At 35.1% G+C, this 27,263-nt stretch overlaps 1 protein-coding gene across 2 annotated transcripts in view; it reads right to left on the bottom strand.

The window, feature by feature from the left end:
* Stt3B (catalytic subunit 3B of the oligosaccharyltransferase complex) overlaps positions 1 to 27,263 on the bottom strand; it is a 250,419-nt gene that overhangs the window by 158,947 nt on the left and 64,209 nt on the right. For both annotated transcript variants that reach the window (XM_090413219.1, XM_090413218.1), the window contains exons 5-6: positions 14,923 to 15,011; positions 8,074 to 8,139 (exon numbers count right to left, since the gene is read on the bottom strand). In XM_090413219.1, coding sequence (XP_090269345.1) covers positions 8,074 to 8,139; positions 14,923 to 15,011 — 155 coding nt within the window. The remainder of the gene's footprint in view (positions 1 to 8,073; positions 8,140 to 14,922; positions 15,012 to 27,263) is intronic.

Raw genomic sequence — 27,263 nt, 5'->3', positions numbered from 1 at the left:
GTGATGTTTTCTCATTGTGCAGGACACCAGAGTGTATAGAGGATTTGAAATCGGAAGTGATCACTATTTAGTCTTGAGCAGGATAAAATTGAATTTCATATTGAAAAGAATAACATGTAAGAAAGTTTTGAAGCGAATAAAAGTTCAGCAGCTCTCAGATGTGAACTGTAGACTAAAATACACAAAAATTATTGAAGAAAAAATGAAAGAGTTTGAGAACAGGAATCAAACTTTGGAGATTCAGTGGCAAACTCTGAAGAAAATATTGATTAATTCGGCGAGAGAGGCATGTGGTGAAGTTGTCTGCAAGGATAAAAAAATCAGAACTTCCCGGTGGACACAGGAAGTTAAAGAGGCAGTGAAGGAAAAGAAGAAAGCATATCAAAAGTTCCTGTCAAATAAGTCAGCTTGTGCTCTTAGAGAATACAGAGACAAATGCAAGAATGCTAAACACTGTGTAAAACAAGCTAAACAAAAGTCATGGGAGGACTTTGGCAAGAATATAGAAAATAAATATCAAGAAGGTGGCAAAATATTCTGGAGGTTGTTGAAGAAGCTTAAGAATGGAGGAAAGAGTGCTGTAAAATTAGTTAGAGATGATAAAGGTGACAAAATGGGAGAAAAAGATATTCTTGAAGTATGGAGTAATTACTTTGAAAAACTGCTAAATGAAACAAGCAGTGATGACATCGCAGTGGTAAAAAACACTGACCAGTCATGCAGTCAGGAATACATATCTATACTTGAAGTAGAAAAAGTCATCAAAGGCTTGAAATGTGGAAAGGCAGCAGGAGTAGATGATATTTGACCAGAAATGTTGAAGTATGGTGGTATAAGAGTCTTACAGTGGCTGCACTGCATAGTTCAGAAAGCCTGGACAGAGGGACGAATTCCCAATGATTGGAGTAGAGCTCTCATAGTACCCATATATAAAAAGGGAAATAAAACTGAATGTGAGAATTACAGAGGTATTTCCCTACTGAGTGTTCCTGGCAAGATCTATGCAAGTATACTTGAGAAATGGTTGAGAAGAATTGTGGAAGAAAAGCTTGGTGAAGAACAAGCTGGATTCAGGCCAAATAGAGGCCGTCAGTATCAGATCTTCACTTTACGACAAATAGTCGAGAAAGCATGGGAATATAATAGAGATCTGTATTTAAGTTTTGTTGATTTGAAAAAGGCATATGACAAGGTGCCAAGAGAGAAGCTATTCAATACGCTACAGTTATATGGTATCAATGGGGCATTATATCAAGCAATACTTAGTCTTTATTTCAGTTGTATGTCAGCAGTTAGAATTGAAGGACGTACAGGAAGATGGTTTAATGTTAAATCTGGTGTGAGACAAGGATGTACATTATCCCCTCTGTTATTCATTATCTATATGGATCGCATTATGAAGGAAAGTGGTGTTAAACATGATATCAAAATTGGAGATGTTAATGTCAGCTCTTTGCTTTATGCGGATGATGTTATACTTCTAAATAAATCCGCTACAAGTCTGCAAGATTCTCTGACTAAACTGAATAGCTGTTTTAATAGATATGGTATGAAGGTCAGCAAAAAAAAAGACAAAGAGAATGAAAGTAGGCAGAATCATTGAAAATGTCAACTGTGTTGTGAATGGAGAACCTGTGGAACAAGTGAAACATTTCAGCTACTTAGGCACGAATTTTACTGAAGATGGTAAATTAAATATAGAAATAGATAACAGAATCAGCAAAGCTGGCATGGTAGGAAGTCGATTGAATAAATTCATATGGAATAAGAGAGAAATTAGTCGGAACACTAAATTAGCTGTATACAAGACAGTGTTCAAACCAGTTTTAACTTATGGATCTGAGAGCTGGGTCAGAAGTAAAACACTTGACCAAAGACTAGAGACTGCAGATATGAGAGCCCTGAGAAAGATTATATTCGTGAACAGATGGCATCAATGGCAATATCATATTAAAAACAAGGATATTAGGAAAGAACTTGACATTGTCAACATCCAGGAATGCGTTAGCAGAGCTAATCTCACGTGGTATGGTTACTTAAACAGAATGGGCGAAGAAAGATTATCAAACCAAGTGTGCTCTGCCAGGTTGGCAGCTAAACGACCCAGAGGAAGACCAAGATATAGGTGGATTGATATGGTACAAAGTGCCTTAGACGATAGAAATATAAGATCTGATAATGTTAGAGTCTTGACAAGTAATAGACTGATTTGGAGGAAAATTGTAGATAGGACAGTAATGATTAATTTTTTTCATGTAGTACTATCATATCCTGTATACCCCTTGAGGGTACATGGCAGGAATTTGATGATGATGATGAACATTATTCTTGTGCTAATGTGTATATATTTCTAATGATAGAAATATAAGATCTGATAATGTTGGAGTCTTGACGAGTAACAGACTATTTTGGAGGAAAATTGTAGATAGGAAGTTAGTAATGATGTAAATTTTTCATGTAGTACTATTATATCTTGTACACCCCTTGAGGGTACATGGCAAGAATTTGATGATGAATCTCATTATGAAGAAGTATAATAAAAACATTGTTACAAAACGTTTTACTAATTAAATAGCAATTCTACTATTGCTATTTAATTAGTAACATTGCTTCTGAAAAAACTACTCATATCCTGAAAATTTTCAGTCATTTCTCTTCGTTTTCTATAAGAAATCAGCCTTCTTTCCTTTCCACAAAATACACCTTTGGTTTCCAACTATAGTAGTATAGAATTTCTTGTTCATTTAATCTTAACCCATGGATAAACTAGTCTGCTAAAGTGAAACATGAATATGACAACATAAGTCTTAACATAAAACAAAAATTAGCAAAATATTAACATTACAAAAAAATGAGCCAAGTACTGAGAAAGCAGAGTGGCTGCCACATGAACTAGTGGCTTCACTAGTTCATGGATTATATCTGATTTCAAGAATATGTCAGCCTGATTAGCTAATGGCTTACTATTTAAAAAAATGCTTTAAAACAGCACTGACAGTCATTCATGGTCAGCCATACTTCAACCAGAATGATTGTATGAAAAATTAAATTGTACTGTACTGTTTAGGATCTGATAATGCTAGCATAATGTAATGAAAACAGCTCTGATGTTAAGTTAATATTCAGTTGTTTTTTTCATGTTAAAATATGACAACACAAGCCTTAAGATAAAACAAAAATTAGCTAAATATTAACATTACAAAAAAGTGAGCCAAGTACTGAGAAAGCAGAGTGGCTGCTATTTAGAAGTAGCTACTTCACTAACAGCTTTGAGTGTTATTAATGCTACTGTTATATAATATGATGCTTGAATTCTCGGGGAAAATTATTCAAGTCCTAAGAATGATTACTCTCAATCATTCTTAGAAAGTGCAGCCAAATCTATCTTCCTTTGGTATCTGGCCACCATGATTTTAATTTAATTTTTTAATTTTTTTTTTTTGAAGGAAAGCAAAGTAAAAGGAGATTTTAATGTCAGATACTGATCAGGAGAAAGAACAGCAAGAATACTGCTAATAATTCATTGGGTAGTAAATTTTTTTAAACAATTTGCTAAGTTGTTTGAAACAACCTGTACATGAACCTATTACAAAACAGGATTTTGATTTCATAACATTAGAGAAATTAGTGAATCATTACTCAGGGCTTCTACATGAGTGACTGACCTCAGAAGTGGTCAGTCACTCATGTAGAAGTAATTAACTAGAAGTAATTAATTAGAAGTAATTCATAATTAACTGTCTCCCAGTTAATTCATAATTCAACATCGATAAGAGGACATTTTGCATAATCTAATCATGCAAATATATTTCATTATACATGCTCGAAAGGAGGGGGTGCTTTGCATTATGGGATACATACTAAGGCAAGTGATATGAAGTCATTAGCTTCTATATACAAGTAGTAACTCAGATATGAATATATTTCATGCACAAAACATTGTTTTGCTTCCTTGGGAAAAGGATTCAAAACCAAGTATAATATTTTTTGGTATCTTTAATGTATAATAAACCCAAGGTAAAAAACCATCATCATCAAATTCCTGCCATGTACCCTCAATGGGTGTACAGGATGTGATAGTACTACATGAAAAAAATTACATCATTATTAATTTCCTATCTACAATTTTCCTCCAAATCAGTCTGTTACTTGTCAACACTCCAATATTATCAGATCTTATATTTCTATCATCTAAAGTACTTTGTACCGTATCAATCCACCTATATCTTGGTCTTCCTCTCGGTCGTTTTCCTGCCAAACTGGCAGAGAACACTTGTTTTGCTAATCTTTCCTCGCCCATTCTGTTTAAGTGACCATACCACCTGAGATTAGCTCTGCTAACGCATTCCTGGATGCTGACAATATCAAGTTCTTTCCTAATATCCTCGTTTTTAATATGATACTGCCATTGATGCCATTTGTTCACGCCTATAATCTTTCTCAGGACTCTCATATCTGAAGTCTCTAGTCTTTGGTCAAGTGTTTTACTTCTGATCCAGCTCTCAGATCCATAAGTTAAAACTGGTTTGAACACTGTCTTGTATACAGCTAATTTAGTGTTCCGACTAATTTCTCTCTTATTCCATATGAATTTATTCAGTTGACTTCCCACCATACCAGCTTTGTTGATTCTGTTGTCTATTTCTATATTTAATTTACCATCTTCAGTAAAAATCGTGCCTAAATAGCTGAAATGGCACGATTTTTACTGAAGATGATAAATTAAATATGGTAAAAGGTAAAAAACCTTGGGTTTATTATACATATATTTTGTATAATAAACCACATATTTTGACCTTATTAATAAGGTCAAAATATATGGTCATAATATTAATAAGGTCAAAAGTCATAATATATGACTCCTGCATTACTTTTATTAGAGACAAAAAGGCTGTCGTAAAGCTAATAACATTAAATGCCTGCTGGATTTCTGTTCAGAACATGGATTAGTTATTACTAACACCATGTTTCGGCATAAAAATGTGCACAAATCCATATGGAGAGAAGATGCAAGGAATAAGAGGTCTCATTGACTCTGTTGATTGAAATGTTCTCCCACTGGTTTGGGACAAAAGTATTCACAGGATTTGAAACTGGAAGTGATCATTTGGTTTTTCACAGCAGGATAAAACTGAATCACATTGAAAAGAAAGGTGTGTAAGAAATTTTTTGTCTGTAATAAAAGGGTAGATAATAATGAACCCTGATCTAGAGACCAAAAATAGAACCTCATTGAGTGATGAAAATCATGTACTACTTAAGACTGAGACATCTATGTCACTGTGAGATCTGGAAAAAAAAAAAAAAAAAAAAAAAAAAAAAAAAAAAAAACCCAGTTTAGCTCAAGAGTAGTTATGCTATCCACTCTCAGCAACCAGGCCAGCATTTGAAAATGCAGTGCAATGTCACAAGGCAGTTTCAAATTTATATTACCACTATACAATTACATAGTACACATACTATGAATGAACTTTTAAGTGGATTTTAATGGCAACCAAAAGACTTCAAGGTAGCTTTCCAGGAAAGGCATAGTAACCAAATAATAAAGCTGTTTGGAACTACTGAGACAAAAACTTTCCAAAAGAACAAATCTGATGATTCAGAAATTGAGCAAGTTTTCTTGAAAAATCTCAATTTGTCAGTTATCGGTGGCATCCTGTTGCTAAGCTTGGTAACACTGTCCCAACTAGCGGCTCTTGACGCTGTGACATGGATTACGAACTTAGATCTGAATTTATAATGATATATGTTTCTTTTCCTTATTATAACATATTAAGACTTATTTTTAACTCTTATTTTAAATTTCCAACTTCTTAGATTAGATCTGTGTTTTCCTTCAAAGTTTTAACTTAAAATATTTTAAATTCTTCAATTCTGTTAATATATAATGACATGACGATTCTCTTTTTTAACATCATGTTTTTGCCATGAGCTATGTATGTATGTATGTACTGTCCCAACTGTAAAACATGGAATTGGTCCATTGTTTCACTGATACCACCATGAATGGTGAGGCATTTCCATGCAAAGTTTACTGTAGCTTGGTTTAAGGAGAACAATATTATTTCTTCTCATGGAAATGGCTACTTCAAAGCCCTAATCAAAATGTAATGGCAGAAGGAAAACTGTGGAAAAGTCAGTCATTTAAAAACAAAAGCACATTCCCATAAAGATTGATAAAATTAACTTTAAAGATATTTCAATTTGTGTATTGCAACCATCTTCAGTTCAAAATAAACACTGGAAAATTCAAATACAATATAACACAGAGCATGAAATTACATGCTATAAACAATGAGGGCACCAGGTTTCAAACTTAAGTTTATACTATGTTTAGTATTGCAATTTTTTAGGATACTAATTTCCCAGATTTTGGATATGAATATCTGTGGAGGTTTAGACTGGAACGACGTAGAATATCCAGACTCTTTGAAGAAGCATTTGAATTGTAGCAACTTGGCAACATATGCTTTATTTAGCAACTTCGCATCATTCCAAAGAATATCCCATATTTTGCATTTTTGATCCTTTGTTATGCAAGGCTGGACTTGATATTTAAATCAATTGACCATATAATTGATTATCTGAAATGCATTTTACAACTGATTAGCCTGTTTATCCATAGAACCAGTTGAAGTTGCATAGAATTTCACAGATGCTAGGTAGCAACAATGGAGGGGGGGGGGGAATTAAGGGCACAAGACATGCTTAAAATCTCCCTTAATATATGAAACTGGATCATGTGAAACCATCTGTCAGAATTTGGATTCATGATCATCTCTTTAAATGGTAATTGATTTTGTTGGCGATTTTTGGATTGTAGCCATTGAGAACTTTAAAACCCTCAAATGTTTCTCATATAGATTGGATCTGAACCTACTTTTCAACTGCAAAGCATCATCATTACTGAATATCAAGGCAATGTGAGGAAGAATGGCATTAATAGCTATAGTGATACAAACTACTATGAATAAAATCCTGTTTTGGGTGCATTTGCTGCAGTGAACTAGATGCGGTCTTATGCATTTGGATATACAAGTGCAATGGTGTGCAGCATTATACAGAATGTCAACAGCGTGCAACAACAACTCTGCACTGAGGAACATGCCAATCTTTTAATGTACTTTCCCTGAACAGGAAATCAGTTATTCTACAAAACCATTAAGTTCAAATAAATATGATTATGTTTTGCAACAAAATGAAACATAATAAATATTCATAAAAGTAGATAACTTTAATACACAATTTTTTCCTATGTATCAAGGGACATCTTTAGTATAAATGAACTGAATACAGGTTCAAACAAACATCAGGATTAAACAATATTAATATGAGAGTGAAACAGTATTTAGATGCTCTTGATATCTGGGCAAAAATTCTATATTGAAACTTTATCATGGAAATTATCTAGCATTTATTCTATTTTACAAATATGTCTGGATTTAAATAGTTGAATTACCAGCTGCACTGACTTTCAAAATGACAGCCTCTTGCAAAGTGATTCAGCTATCAAGTTAGATGTTTCCTCACATAGCTGTAGTTCAACAGGTTCTCTGATGCATCGTGCCATCATTAATTTGCAAAAATTTAACTCCTCCTAAACACATAGTTCCATATCAAAATGCTACTTATTACAAAATTCAACTGGTCCTTAATAACACTTTCTTTGTATTCCATTTTTTAGGATAAATGAAAGTATCTTGCAACTTGAAATTACAAGAATATATTTTATATGGCCTATGTGAAGTGTAATAATTTATTATTATTATGTTTCACCTCTTAAGTATCCTTCATAAATAAAGTTTATCACTATATGTAATAAGTAAACTGGGTACCTCAATGTTCGTGATGGTCTTAAGGTAGAAGATTAATTTCATTGGGTGGTGTGAAACCATTGCTCCACTTGTTGGAGACCTCAAGTGACTTGGAAAAAAGTTGTGTTAGAGGAAAGTTTCTGGATTATGTAAAAAATTGTCCATCTGTGGTACTAATGTACTACCAGTTTACATTTCATGGGTAGGAGTCGCAAAAAATTTTCCATGTGTTAACACCAACCTAAATAATAAAACTTACCATATAAAAGTAAGCAACTGCTGTCCATGATGCCCAATAAATTGTACCACTTTTCACTGCTCTCACCTAAAAAAGCAACAAGTAACATGCATTATCTTGAAAATACTGACAAAACAAATAATGTTAACTATCGTTTAAAATTCAATTTTTTTTTTTAATCTCATTAAAAGAACTATATATAGAGAACTTATAAACTCATTCAAGTAACATTTTTGTTTTAAAGAAATTATATTGTCATTAGATGGTTTACTAAAGATAATTAAACAGTAATTGGAGAGATCATTTTAATGCATTCTAGTAATAGTAAAGTGCTTCTGTAGAACACATGGAGTAAGCTTGATAGTTCAGGGTTTTGATTCTACTCAACTTGAAAATGATAATAGGATAGAACCAGATGTATCAACTTGTGTTGGTTCTTGTCTGTAAACTGCCATCTTAACACAATCAGCTCTAAGAACAAATGACTATATTAATTTCTACCTCCAGGGAAGTAAAAGATTTCTTGATGTGCTGGATTAATCTTTTTGGACAAATAAGTGTAATTTATGTTATGAAAAGTTTCACTGCAAACTTTCTACACAAAGAACCATATGGAAAGATAAGGAGGAAAATACTCAGGAAGTGCAGTTTAAGACATTAAATCTAACAGATGATGAGAACTAAGACCAATAAATCTATCATTGCTCCTTTAATCAGTTTGTACGGTCCGCTGCTCCCAACAAGAGAAACAGTGTGTATCAATCAGAAAGCCAAACAATTTAATGATGCATGGTGGAAATAGATTCTCTAATTCTAACATGCACTAGAAAAACTAGTTAATTTGGAAATAATGGAAAGAAAATATTTAAAATCCTTCTCAGTGCTGTTTCACTCCATTAAGTCTCTAACATAAACTTGGAAATATATTGTTGAACTACTGTAGTAACCAGCACAAACTCCTTGATATCTTTTAGGAAACTGCCAATTTTGTTAAATGACATTGCATGTGGCTCAGAGAATATAGCATTACAATGATATTTCAACAATACTCAATGAAAGCAGTTTTTATGTGAGAAAAAAATCCTATATTGGTGCACTGGCCAGCCAATGTAATAGTAATGAAGAGTAGAGCAGCTATTGATGTTACATGTGTTTTTGAAAAAGATATCAAATAGCATTTCAATGAAAACGTTCTGAATGACACTCTCCATGAAGAATTAAAAATGAAGAATTAACTGCAAGATGTACAAAAGTGCCATGTAAGAATTAATTCAAGGTTTTATACTTCCATAAAATTCCAAATTTTATAGAAGTTATAATTAAGATTTATATTTTGTTTTTCTAAGTTCAATTACTATACAGGCAGTCCCTAACTTATGTAAATTTGGACTTAACATGAATTATTCTGAAAGGGCTTTTAAAAATTTTAGTTATTGTGTCTACATCACTTGCACATCTAACAGCTATCATCTGCAAGGGAGACAGCTTATGCAGTGGATGCAACACACGCCAAAATTGATCTAGAGATGAAAAATAAATAAATTCACACACGTGTGCGGCATAACGGATTTACATGGCCGAGAGATTTTTTTTTAAAAAGATTAAATGACTGAAAGCCAAGAGATAAAAAGTAAAAAATACTGTTTTAATTCAGCACAACTAGTTTTGTCTTCAAGATGACTTCTATAAGTGCACAATAAGAGAGAACTAACAAAAAATTGGGAAAAAATAAAAAAGTCTAAACATCAAAGCATTAGCGTAAAACGTATAAACATTAAATTGTCAGTATATGAACATTTGAAGCTGTTCTCTGTATCTCCTCATTGTAGGGCATGTGCATTCATTCAAAATCTCGTGAATGCCAAAGTTGGATGGGAGCACAATGGCAGTCTGAGAGATAACTGAGGTTGTTAAGATGTATTTGATTAAGGATGATTTCTTTAGATTCCACAATTCTCTCTAGTTCATCATAGCAGTGAAAGATATTTTCAGATTTGTCCCACAAGACTGGATGAACAAGGTTTTACTCATTAGTGTCAGCAGAATTCAGAACATGGCTCGACAGAGCACTAGCTCTTGTTCTGTCATATGTGACGTCTCTTATGTTCTTCAAAATGTAGCAAGGAACTGCTATCTTGCAGTTTCTCTTTATAAGGTCGGTTTTCCATGAGTGCTGTTTTGGTTCCCATTAACTTCAATACCACTTTATTAGTTTTTCTGTCGTTCCAAGAAATCTTTAGGGCTTTCCTACAGTACCACATCTCAGAAGTGGTATTTATCTGATAATTATTATAAAAAAATTTGTACTAAGTACATAATGTGTCCTGCCACATATTTAGAAATTTTTGAGGTTGATTTTTGTGTTGCAACAAAATTAAAAACATCTTTACCGTAAGTTCCTCTTGCTAAGTATACAAGCAATACCAACAACACTTCCGAAACATAACTAAATACATAAAGTTAATGCTTTTTCATGATGAAAATTTCTAGATGATGCTGGTAAACACATTTTTTTAACCTTTAACTGCTGAGATACTAAATAACCAGTATGACCCTCCTTGCTGAGTTATTTTCATAATTATAAAATATTTTACAATAATATGAATAGTTACTATAATGTATTACACATTATTGCACTGTTTCCTTGCATAAATTGAAGTCACTGAACAAAACTGATATATAGGAATTTTATTTTCAAGTTAGGGATGTCCAAAATTTATTCTTGAAATTTATTTGTTTATTCCATGTCCAATAATGTCACACACAACTTCAAATGAGAAACACCTCCCCAAAAATACTTTAATAGTGTGTGGTAATTTTGAAAGAAGGGGTGTACACATAAGGCTATGCCACATTTGGCACACATATACTGGCTCTCTTTTCTTTTTCTTTGCCCCAATGTGGTATTTGAACACATGCCAATGCCTAGTGGGATTTGCTTTCTTGGGTGTGGGTGGCACAGGTATTAGGAAATGTCTTTCCCTCAGTCTGGGGGTTTCGTCACCCTGTGATGGTCGTCCAAATGTAGTGATCGGCTTGGCATGTGGAACTTTTGAAAAATTTCTCTGAGAATCAATTGAAAATTAGCATGTGTGATATTTTCACCAATATGTACATTATACAAAATATATGAATTGAGAACAGTGAGATCCAAGAGATGGAAAAAGAATTTTCTATACCATTTGAAGGCCTTTCACACACATTCAAGAGAACTGACCATCATGTCTGTGTCCTGTCCACAGCCCCCATATTCCAATTATAATCCATGACACATTCAGGTTTCATTATTGGTGTGTTTGTTGTCCTGTCAACTTTCCCTGATTGTTTCACAGAGTCTGTGTGGAGTGTGGTCAACATACAAACTTTTCGTTTATCAAGCCATTTTACCATCATCATATTATCTGTGTGTCTGGATTCTACCTGTCCTTTGTCTAATTTTTTGTTCAGTTTTGGCAACTCTTTCCTGTTTTTCCTAACAGTTCCACATGCACTGGTACCATTTTTATGTAGCCAGAAGAGGGCCAGAATACCAATTGTCTAACCACAATGTGTTCCCTTTCTGCAAATACTTTGCCACTAGGGTTTGCACCACAGCCCCAGAAATCCCAAATTCACATTCTGGAATGATGTCTAGTTGCCCCTGTGCACACTACAAAATCTAACACATATCCAGTCTCACAACAAAAACTTTGATCCCGAATCTATGTCTTTTCAAAGGAATGTACTGTTTGAACTGGAGGCAGCCCTTGAACAGTACTAAGATCTCATCAATACATATATTTTGATAAGGGGTAAATACTTCACTGTAGGTTTTTCTCAGATGACCGATAATTGGTTGTAGTTTGTGTAGTCTTTGTCCTGGAACCCGAGTTTCATTGTCATTGAAATGTAAAATACGTAAAAGTAAAGGGAATCTGTCCCTGGACACGTAGTCTGTAAACTGTGGAGTAGCTATGAGAGGATCCTTGGGCCAATATTATGCTATTGTTAGTTTTTTTACCCTAGCCATAAGCATTATGATCCCAAAAAATATATATAATTCCTCTAGGGTAGTATTTTTCTATTTTTGCAAACGAGATTGGGGTGCTGGTGGTAGTTTTTGAGTCAAAAATACATAATATTTATTAGTTTTGTCAGCAATATGTTGCATTATATGAAGGGGAAAAAATAGTTTGAAAAAATCAAAAACAGTTGAACATCATCTACAATTGCCGAAATATCTGAATTATCATTATTGAATTGGTGAACTGTTGGACGAAAATTTGTATCGTGCCATTGAAACAATGAAGCATCAGTACGATTTCTTTTTCACGGATGGTTCGTTATCTGAACTTTCACCATCACTATTTTCTAAAAAATAAATATCATTGTTACTGAAATCTAATAAATTGGAAGGTAGAGTTTCTAATACTTCTACTAATTCGCCTCAGTAAGAGAACGTTGCTGTCTGCTTGTCAAAGCTATTTTTACTAACCCTGGAATCACCGCATCATGTGATTGCCTGGCTCCTATTGTCAAGGACGGCTCTGATAACATTGCGCATGTTCTCATTTTTTTTTTTTTTTTTTTTTTTTTTTTATGAAGATAGCGCCACAAAGCAGACAGAAGCTTGAAAATTAGTTCCTTCTAATCCTAAGAGATGGCACTATAAGCCCACTCAATTCAAATGCTTTCACAAACTAAATTAAATGAGTATTACACATTGAAAATTCAAATCAAGTTAACTCGATTGTAGCAAGGTACCCATTTTTTTCCCACACTCAAGTTAACTCGACTATAGCAGTTAAAGGGTTGATGTCAATACGAAGGTGGATAAAGCATTTGGAAAATACATGCTTGCCTCAGTCGTAAATGTCCAAAGAGAAATAGATGATGCTTTTGGTAACTTCATATGAAAGGTTGAACAGCAAAATTAAACATTTTCTATTTTTTCATGCTAGTCATCATTACCAATTCTCATCTGCCCAAGGCAAGCTGCATGCTATAATTAGGGATTTCTAGGCACATTAATGCAGCTGGTTAGCTACTCACCTTCTGCATTCCCTAAAGGCAAGTGTTTTTGTTGTAGATATGTGTTCACAGGGGTCAGTTTGCCTATTTTGAGGGATGAAAAACTTAAATTTCTGAGAGAAAAATCCCACCTCTGTATAAGCTCAGCTAACTCACCAATTGATTGAAAACATCTGATTATATACTAAAATTAATTTGTGCACATCCTATGAAAGAAACTAACAGAAATAACCTTTAACACATGTTAAAGGTTATTTCTGTCCAAAAAGAAGCCGAACTTTTCAAAAATAAAAGAAATTAGTGGCGCCACTGGTTATAACTTTTTGTTGTCGAAAGCCGCAACCTTCATTAGTGTTGTGTCAACTGTTTATGACATTTGTTTCATTAGAAGCTGAGTTATAGCGCCAAGAGTGACTGTTTTGACAGTCAGATAATGAGTTTCAAACAGAGCTGCGATTGACTTTTGTGTTAAACTTGGTAAAAGTTTTACCGAAAGCATCAAATGCTTCAAAAAGCATACAGTGATGAATGCTTATCCTGTACTCGAGTTTATGAGTGGTTTAAGCGATTTCAAAGTGGTTGTAAGACGCTTAAGAACGACGAAAAGCAGAGCCGTCCAAAAACTGGACTGAGCGAAGTTAACATCCAAAAAGTGCGTGATTTCATCAAAGAAAACCAAAAATCGTCCATGGGATTGATTGAAGATGAATTGGGGATTCCAAAATCAACTGTGCACAACATTTTGACCAAGTTTGGGTCTTCGAAAATTGAATTCGCGATTTGTTCCACACAAGTTGACCAACGACCAAAAAATGTATTGAATTGAACACTGCAAGGACCTCATTAAAACCGCTCGTAAGGACTCAAGCTTCCTTGAAATGATCGTTACTGGTGACGAAACGTGATGTTTTGAGTATGTGCCCAAAACAAAGTGCCAGAGTGCTGGATGGAGACCACCAGAAGAGGGGCACCTGATAAAAAGTCACTTGGAGAAGTCAAAAGTAAAGACAATGCTGATTTGTTTCTATGATTCCAAGGGCATTATCCACAAAGAATTTGTTCTGCCTGGCCAAATGGTCAATGTTGAGTTTTATCTTGAAGTTTTGAAGCAATTGATAGCGAGAATTCATCGCGTACGGCATCAATATCATGATGCAGGGAGCTGGTCACTTTTGCACGATAATGCACCATCTCATCGTTCAAACATTTTGAGACAGTTTTTGAGCAAAAATCAAGTTTGTGTGTTGGATCACTCAATGTATTCACCCAATTTAGCACCCTGTGACTTCTTTCTCTTCCCCCAACTTCATTTGCCGATGAAAGGAAAGCGATATGACACCTTTGAAAGCGTTCAAGCAGCAGTAACCACGACCCTCAACAGTATCCCAAAAACCGATTTAAAAAACATTTAAAAAATTGACTGTGCCAAATGCGGTATTGAAGCTGAGGGAGAGTATATTGATTGAAATAAATGATTTTGAATAATTATAATTGGCCCATGTTCTATTTTCTATCAAAAGTTCGGTTTCTTTTTGGACAGAGAGTGTACACATACTATAAGCACAACAGGGTATGATTAACTGGGGAGAGTGTTAAATAACTTATGTAAAATTTGAATAACGTAAAGTTTGTGGAATGTAACTACTTACATTAATCTGACTATTTTATACTTTGTCATATGGCCCTCTTATTGTACATTGGTGTAAGTGAGTAAAATCTTCAAGATTTAGGCACTTAGTAACAAACATGCAATTCAAGTGACAGTTACTGCCTTTCAAAATTACTTCGAATACTTTACTGTCTAACATGCACAGATTTCAGTATATATATAATAATGCCAATACGCAAATATTTACTTACCCAAAGATAATAGGTGAACATCAAAGCAAATATGGCAATACCTTCATTGTCATAGCTACCAGCTACAGATCGGCTAATATAGCCTGGAACTGAACAAAAGGATATGTAACAAACATCATGCATTATAAAGAAAACATGTACAGTGGTACTTTGGATTGCAACTGACTTGGTCTGCGAGTGTTTCGCAAGAGGAGCAAAAATTTTTAATAAATTTTAACTTGATAAATGAGCGACGTCTTGCAATACGAGTACTGTATTACCTATACGCTTTGTCTGCCGAGCATCACGTGATCACAAGCCGCTCAGGATTGTGGGTAATCATCTCACATGCGTGGTCTCAGTCGGCATACCTCATTCATATAGTCAACATTCATGCTAGCGTTGGGACCACGTGTGTGAGCGTAAAGCATTTTTTTATTTTGTGTCCAAATGTAGTGACTGTTCTTTATTAACTGTACTACGACAATGGCCCCAATGAAGAAAAGGGTTGAAAAGAAAGGTAAGAAGAAGGAAATTATCGGGAAGCACGAACAAGGTATGCAAGTGACTGCCATCGCAAGATTTTATAAGAAGGCTACGTCAATGATTTGCACAGTATTAAAGAAGAGCTAAGGGGGCTAGATGTAGCAAAAGGAGTCATGAGAGTATCAGAGCAACAGCCACGTATTCTGGAAGATGTTGAAAAGTTGCTTTTGGTGTGGATAAACGAGAAGCAGCTGGCAGGTGATGCTGTGACCGAGAACTTGATCATGAGAAGGCAAAGGCCTTGTACGCCGACCCCTTAAGTAAACTGCCAGGTACGTCTACAGAAAACGAAGAAGGCTTCAAGGCGAGCAGGGGATGGTTTGGTAACTTTAAGAGGAGAACTGGCATCCATAGTCTTGTGAGGCACGGAGAGGCTGCAAGTTCGGACGCAAAGGCAGCTGTGGCGTTCGTTGCCGAGTTTCAGAAGCTCATGGTTTCCGAGTGTTACCTGCCGCAGCAAATTTTTAATTGTGATGAGATGGGGCTTTTTGGGAAAAAGATGCCAAAGAGGACCTACATTATAGCAGAAGAGAATGCAATGCTTGGTCACAAGCCCATGAAAGACCGTCTCACTCTCTTGCTGTGTGCTAATGCAAGCAGTGATTTCAAAGTCAAGCCCCTGCTCGTGTATCATTCTGAGAATCCACGAGCCTTCAAGAAATGCAAGGTGCAGAAGAGCCAGTTAAACGTTATGTGGAGGTCCAACAGCAAGGCTTGGGTCACTCGTACCTTGTTCGCTGAGTGGATTAACGAGGTCTTCAATCCTGCAGTGAAGAAATACCTTTTAGAAAAAAAATTGCCACTCAAATTCTTGCTGGTTATGGATAATGCTCCTGCTCATCCTACAGGCCTTGAGGACGACTTACTGGAAGAATTCGAGTTCATTAAGGTCAAGTTCCTTCCTCCCAACACTACTCCATTAGACCATGAATCAACAGGTCATTTCGAACTTTAAAAAGCTTTACACCATGGCACTATTTCAGAGATGCTTCGAGGTGACTGAAGGAACTAACCTTACCCTCAGAGAGTTTTGGAAAAATCATTTCCACATCGTAAACTGCGTCAAGATCATCGATAAAGCCTGGGATGGGGTCACCAAGAGAACCCTTAATTCTGCTTGAAGAAAACTGTGGTCTGATTGTGTTGAGGGGTTTGCTCATGAACAGGAGCTGCCAGTTGTCGATGAAATTGTGTCTTTGGGGAAGACCATGGGACTGGAGGTGAATGAGGACGACATTCAAGAGCTGGTGGAGGAACATGGCCAGGAGTTTACTACTGACGAACTGATGGATCTGCATCGCGAGCAACAGCAAGAGGTTATGGAGGAGATCTGGTCTGAGGAGGAGAAAAAGATGGAGACATCCCTCTCTTCAAATGAGATTAGGGAAGTGTGTAAAATGTGGGAAACAGTGCAAAAGTTTGTAGAAAAACACCACCTGAGTAAGGCTATGGCAGTGCAAGCGATGATTCTGTTTATCGACAATGCAATGTCATATTTCTGCGATATCCTCAAAAAGAGGCAAAAGCAAGTGTCATTGGATAGGTTCCTTGTTAAAGTCGCACAAAAAGAAAAAGAGTCAACAAATAGCAGTGATTCCATTAGTGACAATGAAAGTCGTCCTAACCAATATAATTGTATTTACTGTAATATGTAATTGTAATGTAATTAATAAATTTGATTACTTTATGTATTTTGTATTACAGTAATCATTTTTATATGAATATTTTTGAGTTTTGGAACGAATCATCTGAATTTCTATTATTTCTTATGGGGAAATTCGCTTTGATATACGAGTGCTTTGGATTAAGAGTACGTTTCCGGAATGAATTATGCTCGCAAACCAAGGTACCACTGTATAATGTATATGACTTAAAATTTTACAAAGAACAACCTATAAGAAAGAGTTCATATAAATGATGTAATCACTTTATCATCATGCTAATTAGGAATATAGACCATACTAGTCTGTTCCAGTCTTATTATCCATCTAATATCCTTTTTTGAGGTCTACCCAGCCTTCTCTTTCCAATTGGTTTATATTTTATTATTTGTTTAGGATATCGGGCATTGGCCATTCGGTTTACATGTTCAATCCATTTTTGTTTATAATTGTTGATTTTGTTTAGTTCTTTTAAAATATCTCTGTTCCTTTTTTTGTCTAATAATGTGTATTTTGCAGTTCTTATAAATCTCATTTCACTTGTTTTTATTCTTTGTTTATCTTGTTTGTTTATTGCCATATAATAATGTGGACACTGCTAAAGTGCTGTATATTTTCAAGTGCTTCTTTTTGTACTATATTTAGATTGAGTGTTCTATTTATGAGGCCTATAATCTGTAAAAATTTTGAAGTTTTTAATTTTGTCTTTTTCTCCTTCATATATTTCACTTTATCATGTAAGTTTATACAAAAACACAAGAATAAGAGATGCCTGAATACTAGCAACTTAATTATAGACAACTCATAGCAAGTATAAGAAACTACCAGAAGGTACTACTATGTCCAAACAGGCAAATGTTATTTTTCAAAGGAAATTCACTATAGCAGACCATCCATGACTATTTTCTGCTCTCTATAAATTGGCTATAATAAGCCAACTCTATCAATTCATGTATAAGTTACTATTTACAGACTGGTCAAAAACTTAACAGGAAATTTAGTACAATAAGCAGCAATTAATGATGAAAATGTATCTGTTGTTGGCTCCATCTTTAATCCATGGTAATATTATGATATTAAATGGCATAATATGAAATATCATGCACATCGATGACTTGCAGCATACTTGCCCGAAGCTACCCGGAAGTAGTAGTCCAACCTTTTCAACATCAGGGATATCTTAAAATCAATTTTGGTTGTGCATAATCCCTCAAATCTTATATTCTGCTAACACAGTTTGATTTCAGTTAAATTTTTTCTATTATTCATTATCAAAAGCATTTTGAAAGTGAAACCTCAAAATAATTTAAAGTATTTGAATTTTTTTTTCCCTAAGTATTTAAAAACAAAATTGCAAAATCAGGCTCATAAGCATAACATGCATATGTCTGCGATACAAGCTCAACAGCAAGATGAATGATGCAACTTAAGCACTATTTTTGGTGCATGGTTAATCACTTTTTTAACACCATATCGTGAATTTCAGACATGTGGTTGTTTTCGATCAAAGCTGAAGTAACTAAGATTATGAGACTAGTTATGTCTGTTAATTGCATTCATTCTTCTGGTTTGGTTTCATTTGTTTGGGATTTGCTAGTGCAAGGATAGCAAAGGTTATACTGCACCATTACAAAGGTTAAAGCAGTACAAATAGTAAAGAATGAATAGTCAAATTTTCATATTGTATTTGTAGAAATTTAAAAAAAATTAATATTGGAGGAATCATAACCTGAGTATACAGTTGTGGCAGGTTATTTAAAAGCACTAAAATAGTGACTGCACTCATGAATTTTCATATTGTATAATGTCAATGTCAAATAAATTTTCATATTGTATTTGTAGAAATTTAAAAAAAAATTAATATTGGAGGAATCATAACCCGAATATACAGTTGTGGCAGGTTATTTAAAAGCACTAAAATAGTGACTGCACTCATGAAATAAAGACAGTTGATTAGGATATGAATGATGAATAAGGCAAAACCACTGAACTCTCATAAAGGCACATTATCATACTTCAATAGAAAGGTGTTTGCAAGATGACAGTGATTTAAGTAGAGCTAAGCAAGAACTTCCTCTTTACAGTCCGTGCATAGACTAGACTGACATAATTTAATTTCATTTAATAACAACCTGACCTAAATTCAGTATATGTAGCTTCATTTCCCTTCATCAACATGGCTTAGGATCTAATACACACACAAATGTAGTAAGCTGTCATAATTGAGAAAATTAATGTTGGATCTGACAGCACTGGAAATTGTTGGTGTACCAGATATTGCCTGCAGAGAGCTTTGCAAGTCTGTCCAGATTGTGCCTTTGGTAGCATTTTGGTTTCATGTAGTTTAGTGCAAGCTATACAGAGCATGTAGCTTAGTAGTCAAGTTGCTATATGCTGGCAGAATCTCATTAGATCACTGTCTCAGAAGACAGCACAGACTTCACCCAAAACTAATTTGAATGATTTAAGAATAATGGCACAAAATCAGAGTATTCTGTTCATGAGCTTGAAAAAACTACATGGTTGTTTGCAGGTGTGCCATGGCAGTAGTACATTTAGTTACATCCATGCAGCAGCAACCTTGATATCTAGAGCCTCTAGTCATGCTTTTATTCACAAATCAAAGGGATGTATTGCAGTCTGGTGAGTATTGTACAAATTCTCCAACCATGGACAAAAAATAATTGGCCACATGAAATGATCTGACAGGAAATTTATTTTAGTCACATAACAGGGACAGCTGTTGACACTAAAGTGACAAAAGTAGTTCATTTGCTTTGACATTGAGACTAGGAATCTGAGGTTTGAAATGCTCCAGTTGCAATTCTGACTGCTTAATAGATAGGTGGATAAGATCCAACCATTGTAACATGTCTCTGGCAGAGGCATAAACTTGATTATGCCACCTCTTGAGGCACCGACAGATATTCTCTGCTGCACTTTAATGGTGCACTTATCAGATATAAACTTGATTATGGTGGAAGCTAAGGTGTAAAGGATGTTCACTGCTCTATGGCAGTTATCTTGGAACTGGCATAAGAATAAGTCAGTTTTGTCAAATATGAGCCCCAAGAAATTGGGTTCTGTAGCAACTGAGATTAAGTTTGCCCTAGTCTTTCTGGGTCTGTGCAAAGACCATAGTGTGGTCTTTGCACAGTATGGCAAAAATGCACACAAGCAATCTTCTGAGGTTAAAATTAAGCCATTTACAAGCATCTATTTTTGAAAAATGGTCAATGGCTTAATGCAACTGTCTTTGTAAACTACACAAATGATAGAAGATGGTAACTTAAGTATTCAAAGTTGAGTTAATCTTGATTGTAAAAAATGTGACACTTAAAACCAAACCTTGCAGAGCTCTCCCTGCTTGGGTGCAGGATTAGAAGAAAGCATTGCCACTCAGTTCAGTTGGATAAAAAGTTTTCAAAAGAGAAAGATTCCCTCTGAGACCAAAGTAGCAGGGATCTTTCCATATTCCAAATCTCTAAACTATGTCATATGCTTATTCCATGTCAAAGAAAACCAATATTAAGTACTTTTATTTTAGTAAGGCATCTTTTAATGGATGCTTCCAGTTATATTAGATGATCAGTAGTGATATTTACAGAAGCTTGGTTGCTCTTGAAGAAACTTTTCTTTTCAGAAACCATAAAAGGAACTCTTTTTTTTTCTTCTTCCCTCCCAGGATCTTGCAAAAGGCAGTTGGGTCAGAGCAGCTGAACGACTTGATAAACATAAGGATGAAGAATTACTAATTCTCAAAAGAAAAGATTCAGAGTTAATGCTCCCAATCCATAAAGCCACATGTGGATGCCTGCCATGCAAGCAATGACTGCACTCAGAAACAGAATACAAAGGTAACCCTGAATGGCATCATACCAAGCCTTGGACTATGTTCCTCTACCATGGGGAAGGAGACTATATGCAACACTACTAACCTTGCAAGCAAGCCCACAAGCTGATCGATCCTGGTCATGCCATCTAGGACAGACTGGTACAAAACTGCCAGAATCCCTCCTTTCTAGTTGTTCACGGTTTGTAATGCACAGCAAACATGGCAGAAGGCATTGAATCCCAGTGATAGTTTCTAGAAGACTGGAAAGTGAAACACTTAGAAGCATAGAAAAATAGAAAAAATGAAAAGGACCAGTACCATCACTAAAAGCCAAAAGATTAACAAAACAATTGTTCTTCTCATCTCCTCTCCAACATACAGATTACAGTAATGCTATTACTATTCCCTATATCTGGAGAACTTCAAAAAAACAGCCAGAACTTTAAAGTAATCTCTATGCTGCTTTCAAAGTTCATATGAAGCTGGCAGCCCTTGTCCACTCTCCCAAGTGAAAATTCCCTCCATGTTCCAAGTGTGTACAAGGTTTCTCATTCTTACAACTCCCCATGTTATAAACAAACCGAACTGTCAACAATACAAGCACATCCACTATTACACAATGGTCAGGTGGGTCTAGTTGACCATGCCTTGGATACCTTACACAGAATATAAAAAACTACTATACTTCACCATAGCAAATACAAACTTGACCAACTTTCTGGAATCGGTAGTACATTTGAAGTAGTCTAAATAAACATGGCTGTGTTAAATGTCCTAAGATTTGAGAAACATTAATTATTAGTCGGCCTGGTTGGCCAAGTGGTTAGCATATTTGATCTCCAGCCAAAATACTGCAGGCTCGAATCCTGCCATGGGATGGATGTTTGTGATTGTCTGTGAAAATACTAGTGGTGGTGTAGATGATGCAGTTCGCTGTAATTGGTGGATTGCAAGAGGTAGAGACGGAGAGTTGTAGAGTAGGTGCCCTCCCTCGATGTCTTTAGGCTCTTTGAAGGGGTCACGTAATAATAATAATAATAGACCTCCCACCAACAGCCAAGCCTAGCTACCAGAACCCACAGAGGACTTTATACTTCTAGTCTAATATCATTCACTTATTGCATGTATATTGTCACAATTTTTATAACGTCTGCTAGATGTCTCTGACAAAATACTGAAACTATTAAACCTGTGTAATTAGTTCTTTGTGCTGTTTTCTTTCCATCAAACCTAACCATGAGACAAGGGTGTAACATTATCTCCAATGTTATTCATCATTGATATATGGATCATGTTATGAAAGAATGTGGCATTAAACCTAATATCAAAATTGGAGATATTCAACTCAGCTCTACTTGATGCATTCAAACAAATCCAATAGAAGTCTATAGGAACTGCCATAATCATTTTCTTAGGCACAATTTTTAGTGAAGATGGCAAACTAAATACAGAAATAAATAGAATTTGTAAAGCTGATATGGTATGAAATTAAAAAATTTATATGGAATAAGAAAGTAGTCAAAAAAACTAAACTAGCTTTATACACAACAGTGTTTTCAAACCAATTTCACCTTATGGATCTGAGAGCTGGGTTGGAAACACTTTATCAACGACTGTAGATCATGGAAATGAGTTCTGAGAAAAATTAGTGGTAAAGAGATGGCATCAATGGCAGAACCACACTAAAAATTAGAATATCAGGAAGGATATTGACATTAGCATTCAAGAAGGTGTGAGCAGAGCTAATCTAAGGTAGTATCTGTCACTTAAACAGAATGGGAAAGGAATGATTGGCTGAACAAGTGTTCTTTGCCAGGATGGTAGGAAAAAAGATTTACAGGAAGACAGAGATCCAGGATGATTGTTACAGTAAGAAGTGCCTTAGAATATCAAAATATAAGATCTGATATCTGAGTACTAACTAATTAATTTGGAGGGAAACTGTTATATATCATATGTTATGATGAGAGATAAATTGCATTGCCCAGCATGAAATAAGTGTCCTGCTTATTGAGTTCTGAAGTGGCTTCAAGTTCCATGTTGTGTGTAGAGCAGTTTCCAGATTACATTAACCCACTGTAATTCTGAAGTCACAAACCAGTTTTATCATTATTTTATTGCTATTATAAATGCTATTCCTCTGTGACCAATATGACTTGTAAGTTACAGTATGGTTGCTTGGCTGCATAATGTTGGCAATATTAGAAATTACATATTTATACCACTAGATGCCTGTATGAATAGGACTACTGCCACATGTTTTAGTTGTTTAGTCCTTGTTTGCATGTTTGTTACAATATTCATGTTTGTAACAAACAAAAATATATAAACTTAAATGTAAGTATAATTCTTCAATATGACATGAATATTGTCTTAGAAAAGTTAATACTGTTTTTATGAATGAAATTAGGTTTGTGACTTTCAAGTATCACTGGGCACTAACAAAACCATACTTTATGTTACAGAGTCAGGGATGTAAAAACATTTTATGGAAGAAAGAAAAACGAGCAGGAGCATGTTCAAAAAAGACCAATTTCTGGTTATGAATCTGAAGATTCTGTATTGGCTTCAGACAGTGAGGATGATGAAGTAAGTATCAATATGGGTAACAATGTTATGCCTATTATTATCTCTAAGGGCAATAATGATAGTGACTAAGATGGTGTTGATAGACAACTCGGTGAAATTGAAGATGACTATGGACAGTGAAATGAATGATAACAGTTCTGATTGGAAGAAAGTTACTTGCCACTCTACTTGGCCCATTCAACAATGGAAAGGAAGCCTCCCTCCTGGACTGGGAACTACCAATGAACCTGTTAGTTATTTTAGGCAGTTATTGGACAATGATATTTTAGGAAATACAGCATACTAAACAAATCTATATGCAATACAAAAAGATTCATCCAAACCAATCAACACTGATAAAAAAGCAATCTAACAATTTTTTGGATGCTGTGTGTATGTATGTCAGTTTATGGAATTCCAACATCCAGAATACTATATAGAAAGGACTGCACAGCCTGTAAAGTAACCAAGAAACACCAGCTGAGCCTCCTAGACTTTGACACATATGTTGCTGAAAAATGTGCACAAATTCACATGGAGAGAAGAGGCTAGGAATAAGAAAAGTCTCATTGACTATGTTATTGTTGATAGTGATGTTTTCTCCCTGGTGCAGGACACCAGAGTATACAGAGGATTTGAAATTGGAAGCAATCACTATTTAGTCTTGAGCAGGATAAAATTGAATTTCATATTAAAAAGAATAACATGTAAGAAAGTTTTAAAGCGAATAAAAGTTGAGCAGCTCTCAGATGAGAATTGTAGACTAAAATACACAAAGATTATTGAAAAATAAAAAAAAAAGAAAGAAAGAATTTGAGAACAGGAACCAAACCTTGGAGACTCAGTGGCAAGCCTTGAAGGAAACCCTGATTGATTCAGCCAGAGAGGCATGTGGTGAGGTTGTCTACAAGGATGGAAAAATCAGAACCCCCGGTGGACACAGGAAGTTAAAGAGGCAGTGAAGAAAAAGAAGAAAGCATATCAAAAGTTCCTGGCAAATAAGTCAGCTTGTGCTCTTAGAGAATACAGAGACAAATGCAAGAATGCTAAACACCGTGTTAAACTAGCTAAACAAAAGTCATGGGAAGACTTTGGTAGGAACATAGAAAATAAATATCAAGAAGGTGGCAAAATATTCTGGAAGTTGTTGAAGAAGCTTAGGAATGGAGGAAGTAGAAAAAGCCATCAAAGGCTTGAAATGTGGAAAGGCAGCAGGAGTAAATGATATTCGACCAGAAATGCTGAAGTATGGTGGTATAAGAATATTATAGTGGCTGCACTGCATAGTTCAGAAAGCCTGGACAGAGGGACGAATTTCCGATGATTGGAGTAGAGCTCTCATAGTATCCATATATAAAAAGGGAAATAAAACTGAATGTGAGAATTACAGAGGTATTTCCCTACTGAGTGTTCCTGGCAAGATCTATGCAAGTATACTTGAGAAACATTTGAGAAGAATTGTGGAAGAAAAGCTTGGTGAAAAACAAGCTGGATTCAGGCCAAATAGAGGCTGTCAGGATCAGATCTTCACTTTACAACAAATAGTCGAGAAGGCATAGGAATATAACAGAGATCTGTATTTAAGTTTTGTCGATTTGGAAAAGGCATATGACAAGGTGCCAAGAGAGAAGCTATTCAATACGCTACAGTTATATGGTGTCAATGGGGCATTATATCAAGCAATACTTAGGCTTTGAGTTGTAAGTCAGCAGTTAGAATTGAAGGAAGTACAGGAAGATGGTTTAATGATAAATCTGGTGTGAGACAAGGATGTACATTATCCCCTCTGTTATTCATTATCTATATGGATCAAATTATGAAGGAAAGTGGTATTAAACATGATATCAAAATTGGAGATGTTAATGTCAGCTCTTTGCTTTATGCGGATGATGTTATACTTCTAAATAAATCCGCTACAAGTCTGCAAGATTTTCTGACTAAATTGAATAGCTGTAGTAATAGATATGGTATGAAGGTCAGCAATAAAAAGACAAAGACAATGAAAATAGGCAGAATCATTGAAAATGTCAACTGTGTTGTAAATGGAGAACCTGTGGAACAAGTGAAACATTTCAACTACTTAGGCACGAATTTTACTGAAGATGATAAATTAAATATAGAAATAGACAACAGTATCAGCAAAGCTGGTATGGTAGGAAGTCAATTGAATAAATTCATATGGAATAAGAGAGAAATTAGTCGGAACACTAAATTAGCTGTATACAAGACAGTGTTCAAACCAGTTTTAACTTATGGATCTGAGAGCTGGGTCAGAAGTAAAACACTTGACCAAAGACTAGAGACCACAGATATGAGAGTCCTGAGAAAGATTATAGGCATGAACAGATGGCATCAATGGCAATATCATATTAAAAACGAGGATATTAGGAAAGAACTTGACATTGTCAACATCCAGGAATGCGTTAACAGAGCTAATCTCAGGTGGTATGATCACTTAAACAGAATGGGCGAGGAAAGATTAGCAAAACAAGTGTTCTCTGTCAGGTTGGCAGCAAAACGACCCAGAGGAAGACCAAGATATAGGTGGATTGATACGGTACAAAGTGCCTTAGACAATAGAAATATAAGATCTGATAATGTTGGAGTCTTGACAAGTAACAGATTGATTTGGAGGAAAATTATAGATAGGAAGTTAGTAATGATGTAGTGTTTTTCATGTAGTACTATCATATCCTGTACACCCCTTGAGGGTATATGGCAGGAATTTGATGATGGTTGTTGCATGTCTGTGCATGGAAAATAAGGAAGTTCAGAAGAAACGAGGAAGACCTAGCTCATCTTCTCTTGAGATACAAATTCAGATGAAGAAGGGACCTATGACACCAGTTCCCAAAAAAGGGTGCTAGAAAAGATGAGCTGAGTCACTGGCCTCAGTTTACTGTAAAAAGGGAGTGCTGCAAGAAACCTGGGTGCAATGATGTACCCAAAGTTGTGTACACATAATGCAAAGTACAACTTTGCTTCAAACCCAATTCAATTTGTTTTGTAGACTTTCAACACCAACTAGGTGTTGTAGAACATAAAAAGGGTAGACTAAGTAAGGGGTGAACATTTTTTTTTGTATGGTGCATTGGATCTGAAAAAAATTTTTTTAAATAAAATTAAGCATTTAATTTTTTCAGTATCTCACTGTAACATATAATATTGTTCTGTATAAGAGAAACTCAAAAATGACAATTGTGCATAGTATGTGTGGTACTTTGGTCAGAACTGCCCGGTGTGACTTCCAAGTCACAGGCCTATTGTGGAAAAATTAAAATTTAGAAATGAAAAATTTCACCATATATGTGTTCAGTATTCAACTATCTGTAAGCATATGTAATATTTTTAATCACAATAATTAATTCAGGCAATAGAGGGTTAAAAAAAAATAATGATAAAGGCAAAAAATACATAAAACAAAAATATTGTGTGTATGGGAAGGGGAGATGATGGGAAAATGGTGAAGGTGAGAGCAAGTGTCTGCAAACTGAGAAAGTGTACTGTTAGATGTATGATTAAAGTGCCTAAAAAAAGACATCACATTTTTTCTATAGTGAAATGGATTTTAATATGTTAGCTGCTGAGACAAAGGGGACTCTTGATACTAATTCTTAAAATTCTGACATTTACTGCCATTCGTTAACCATCTATTGACTCTACATGGTTCAAAACAGCAAACATCATAGAGACCAGTTCACTATATTAAAATAATAATAAAAATGATCTATCTTTTCTATATGAGTTTGACA

The sequence above is a fragment of the Typopeltis vanoorti genome, chromosome 23 (assembly GCF_054136105.1).
Source record: "Typopeltis vanoorti isolate ZY-2024b chromosome 23, IOZ_Tvanoo_1.0, whole genome shotgun sequence".
Classification (NCBI taxonomy): domain Eukaryota; kingdom Metazoa; phylum Arthropoda; class Arachnida; order Uropygi; family Thelyphonidae; genus Typopeltis; species Typopeltis vanoorti.
Note: the sequence above shows the minus strand (reverse complement) of the source record. Positions and strands in the feature narration are given on the sequence as shown.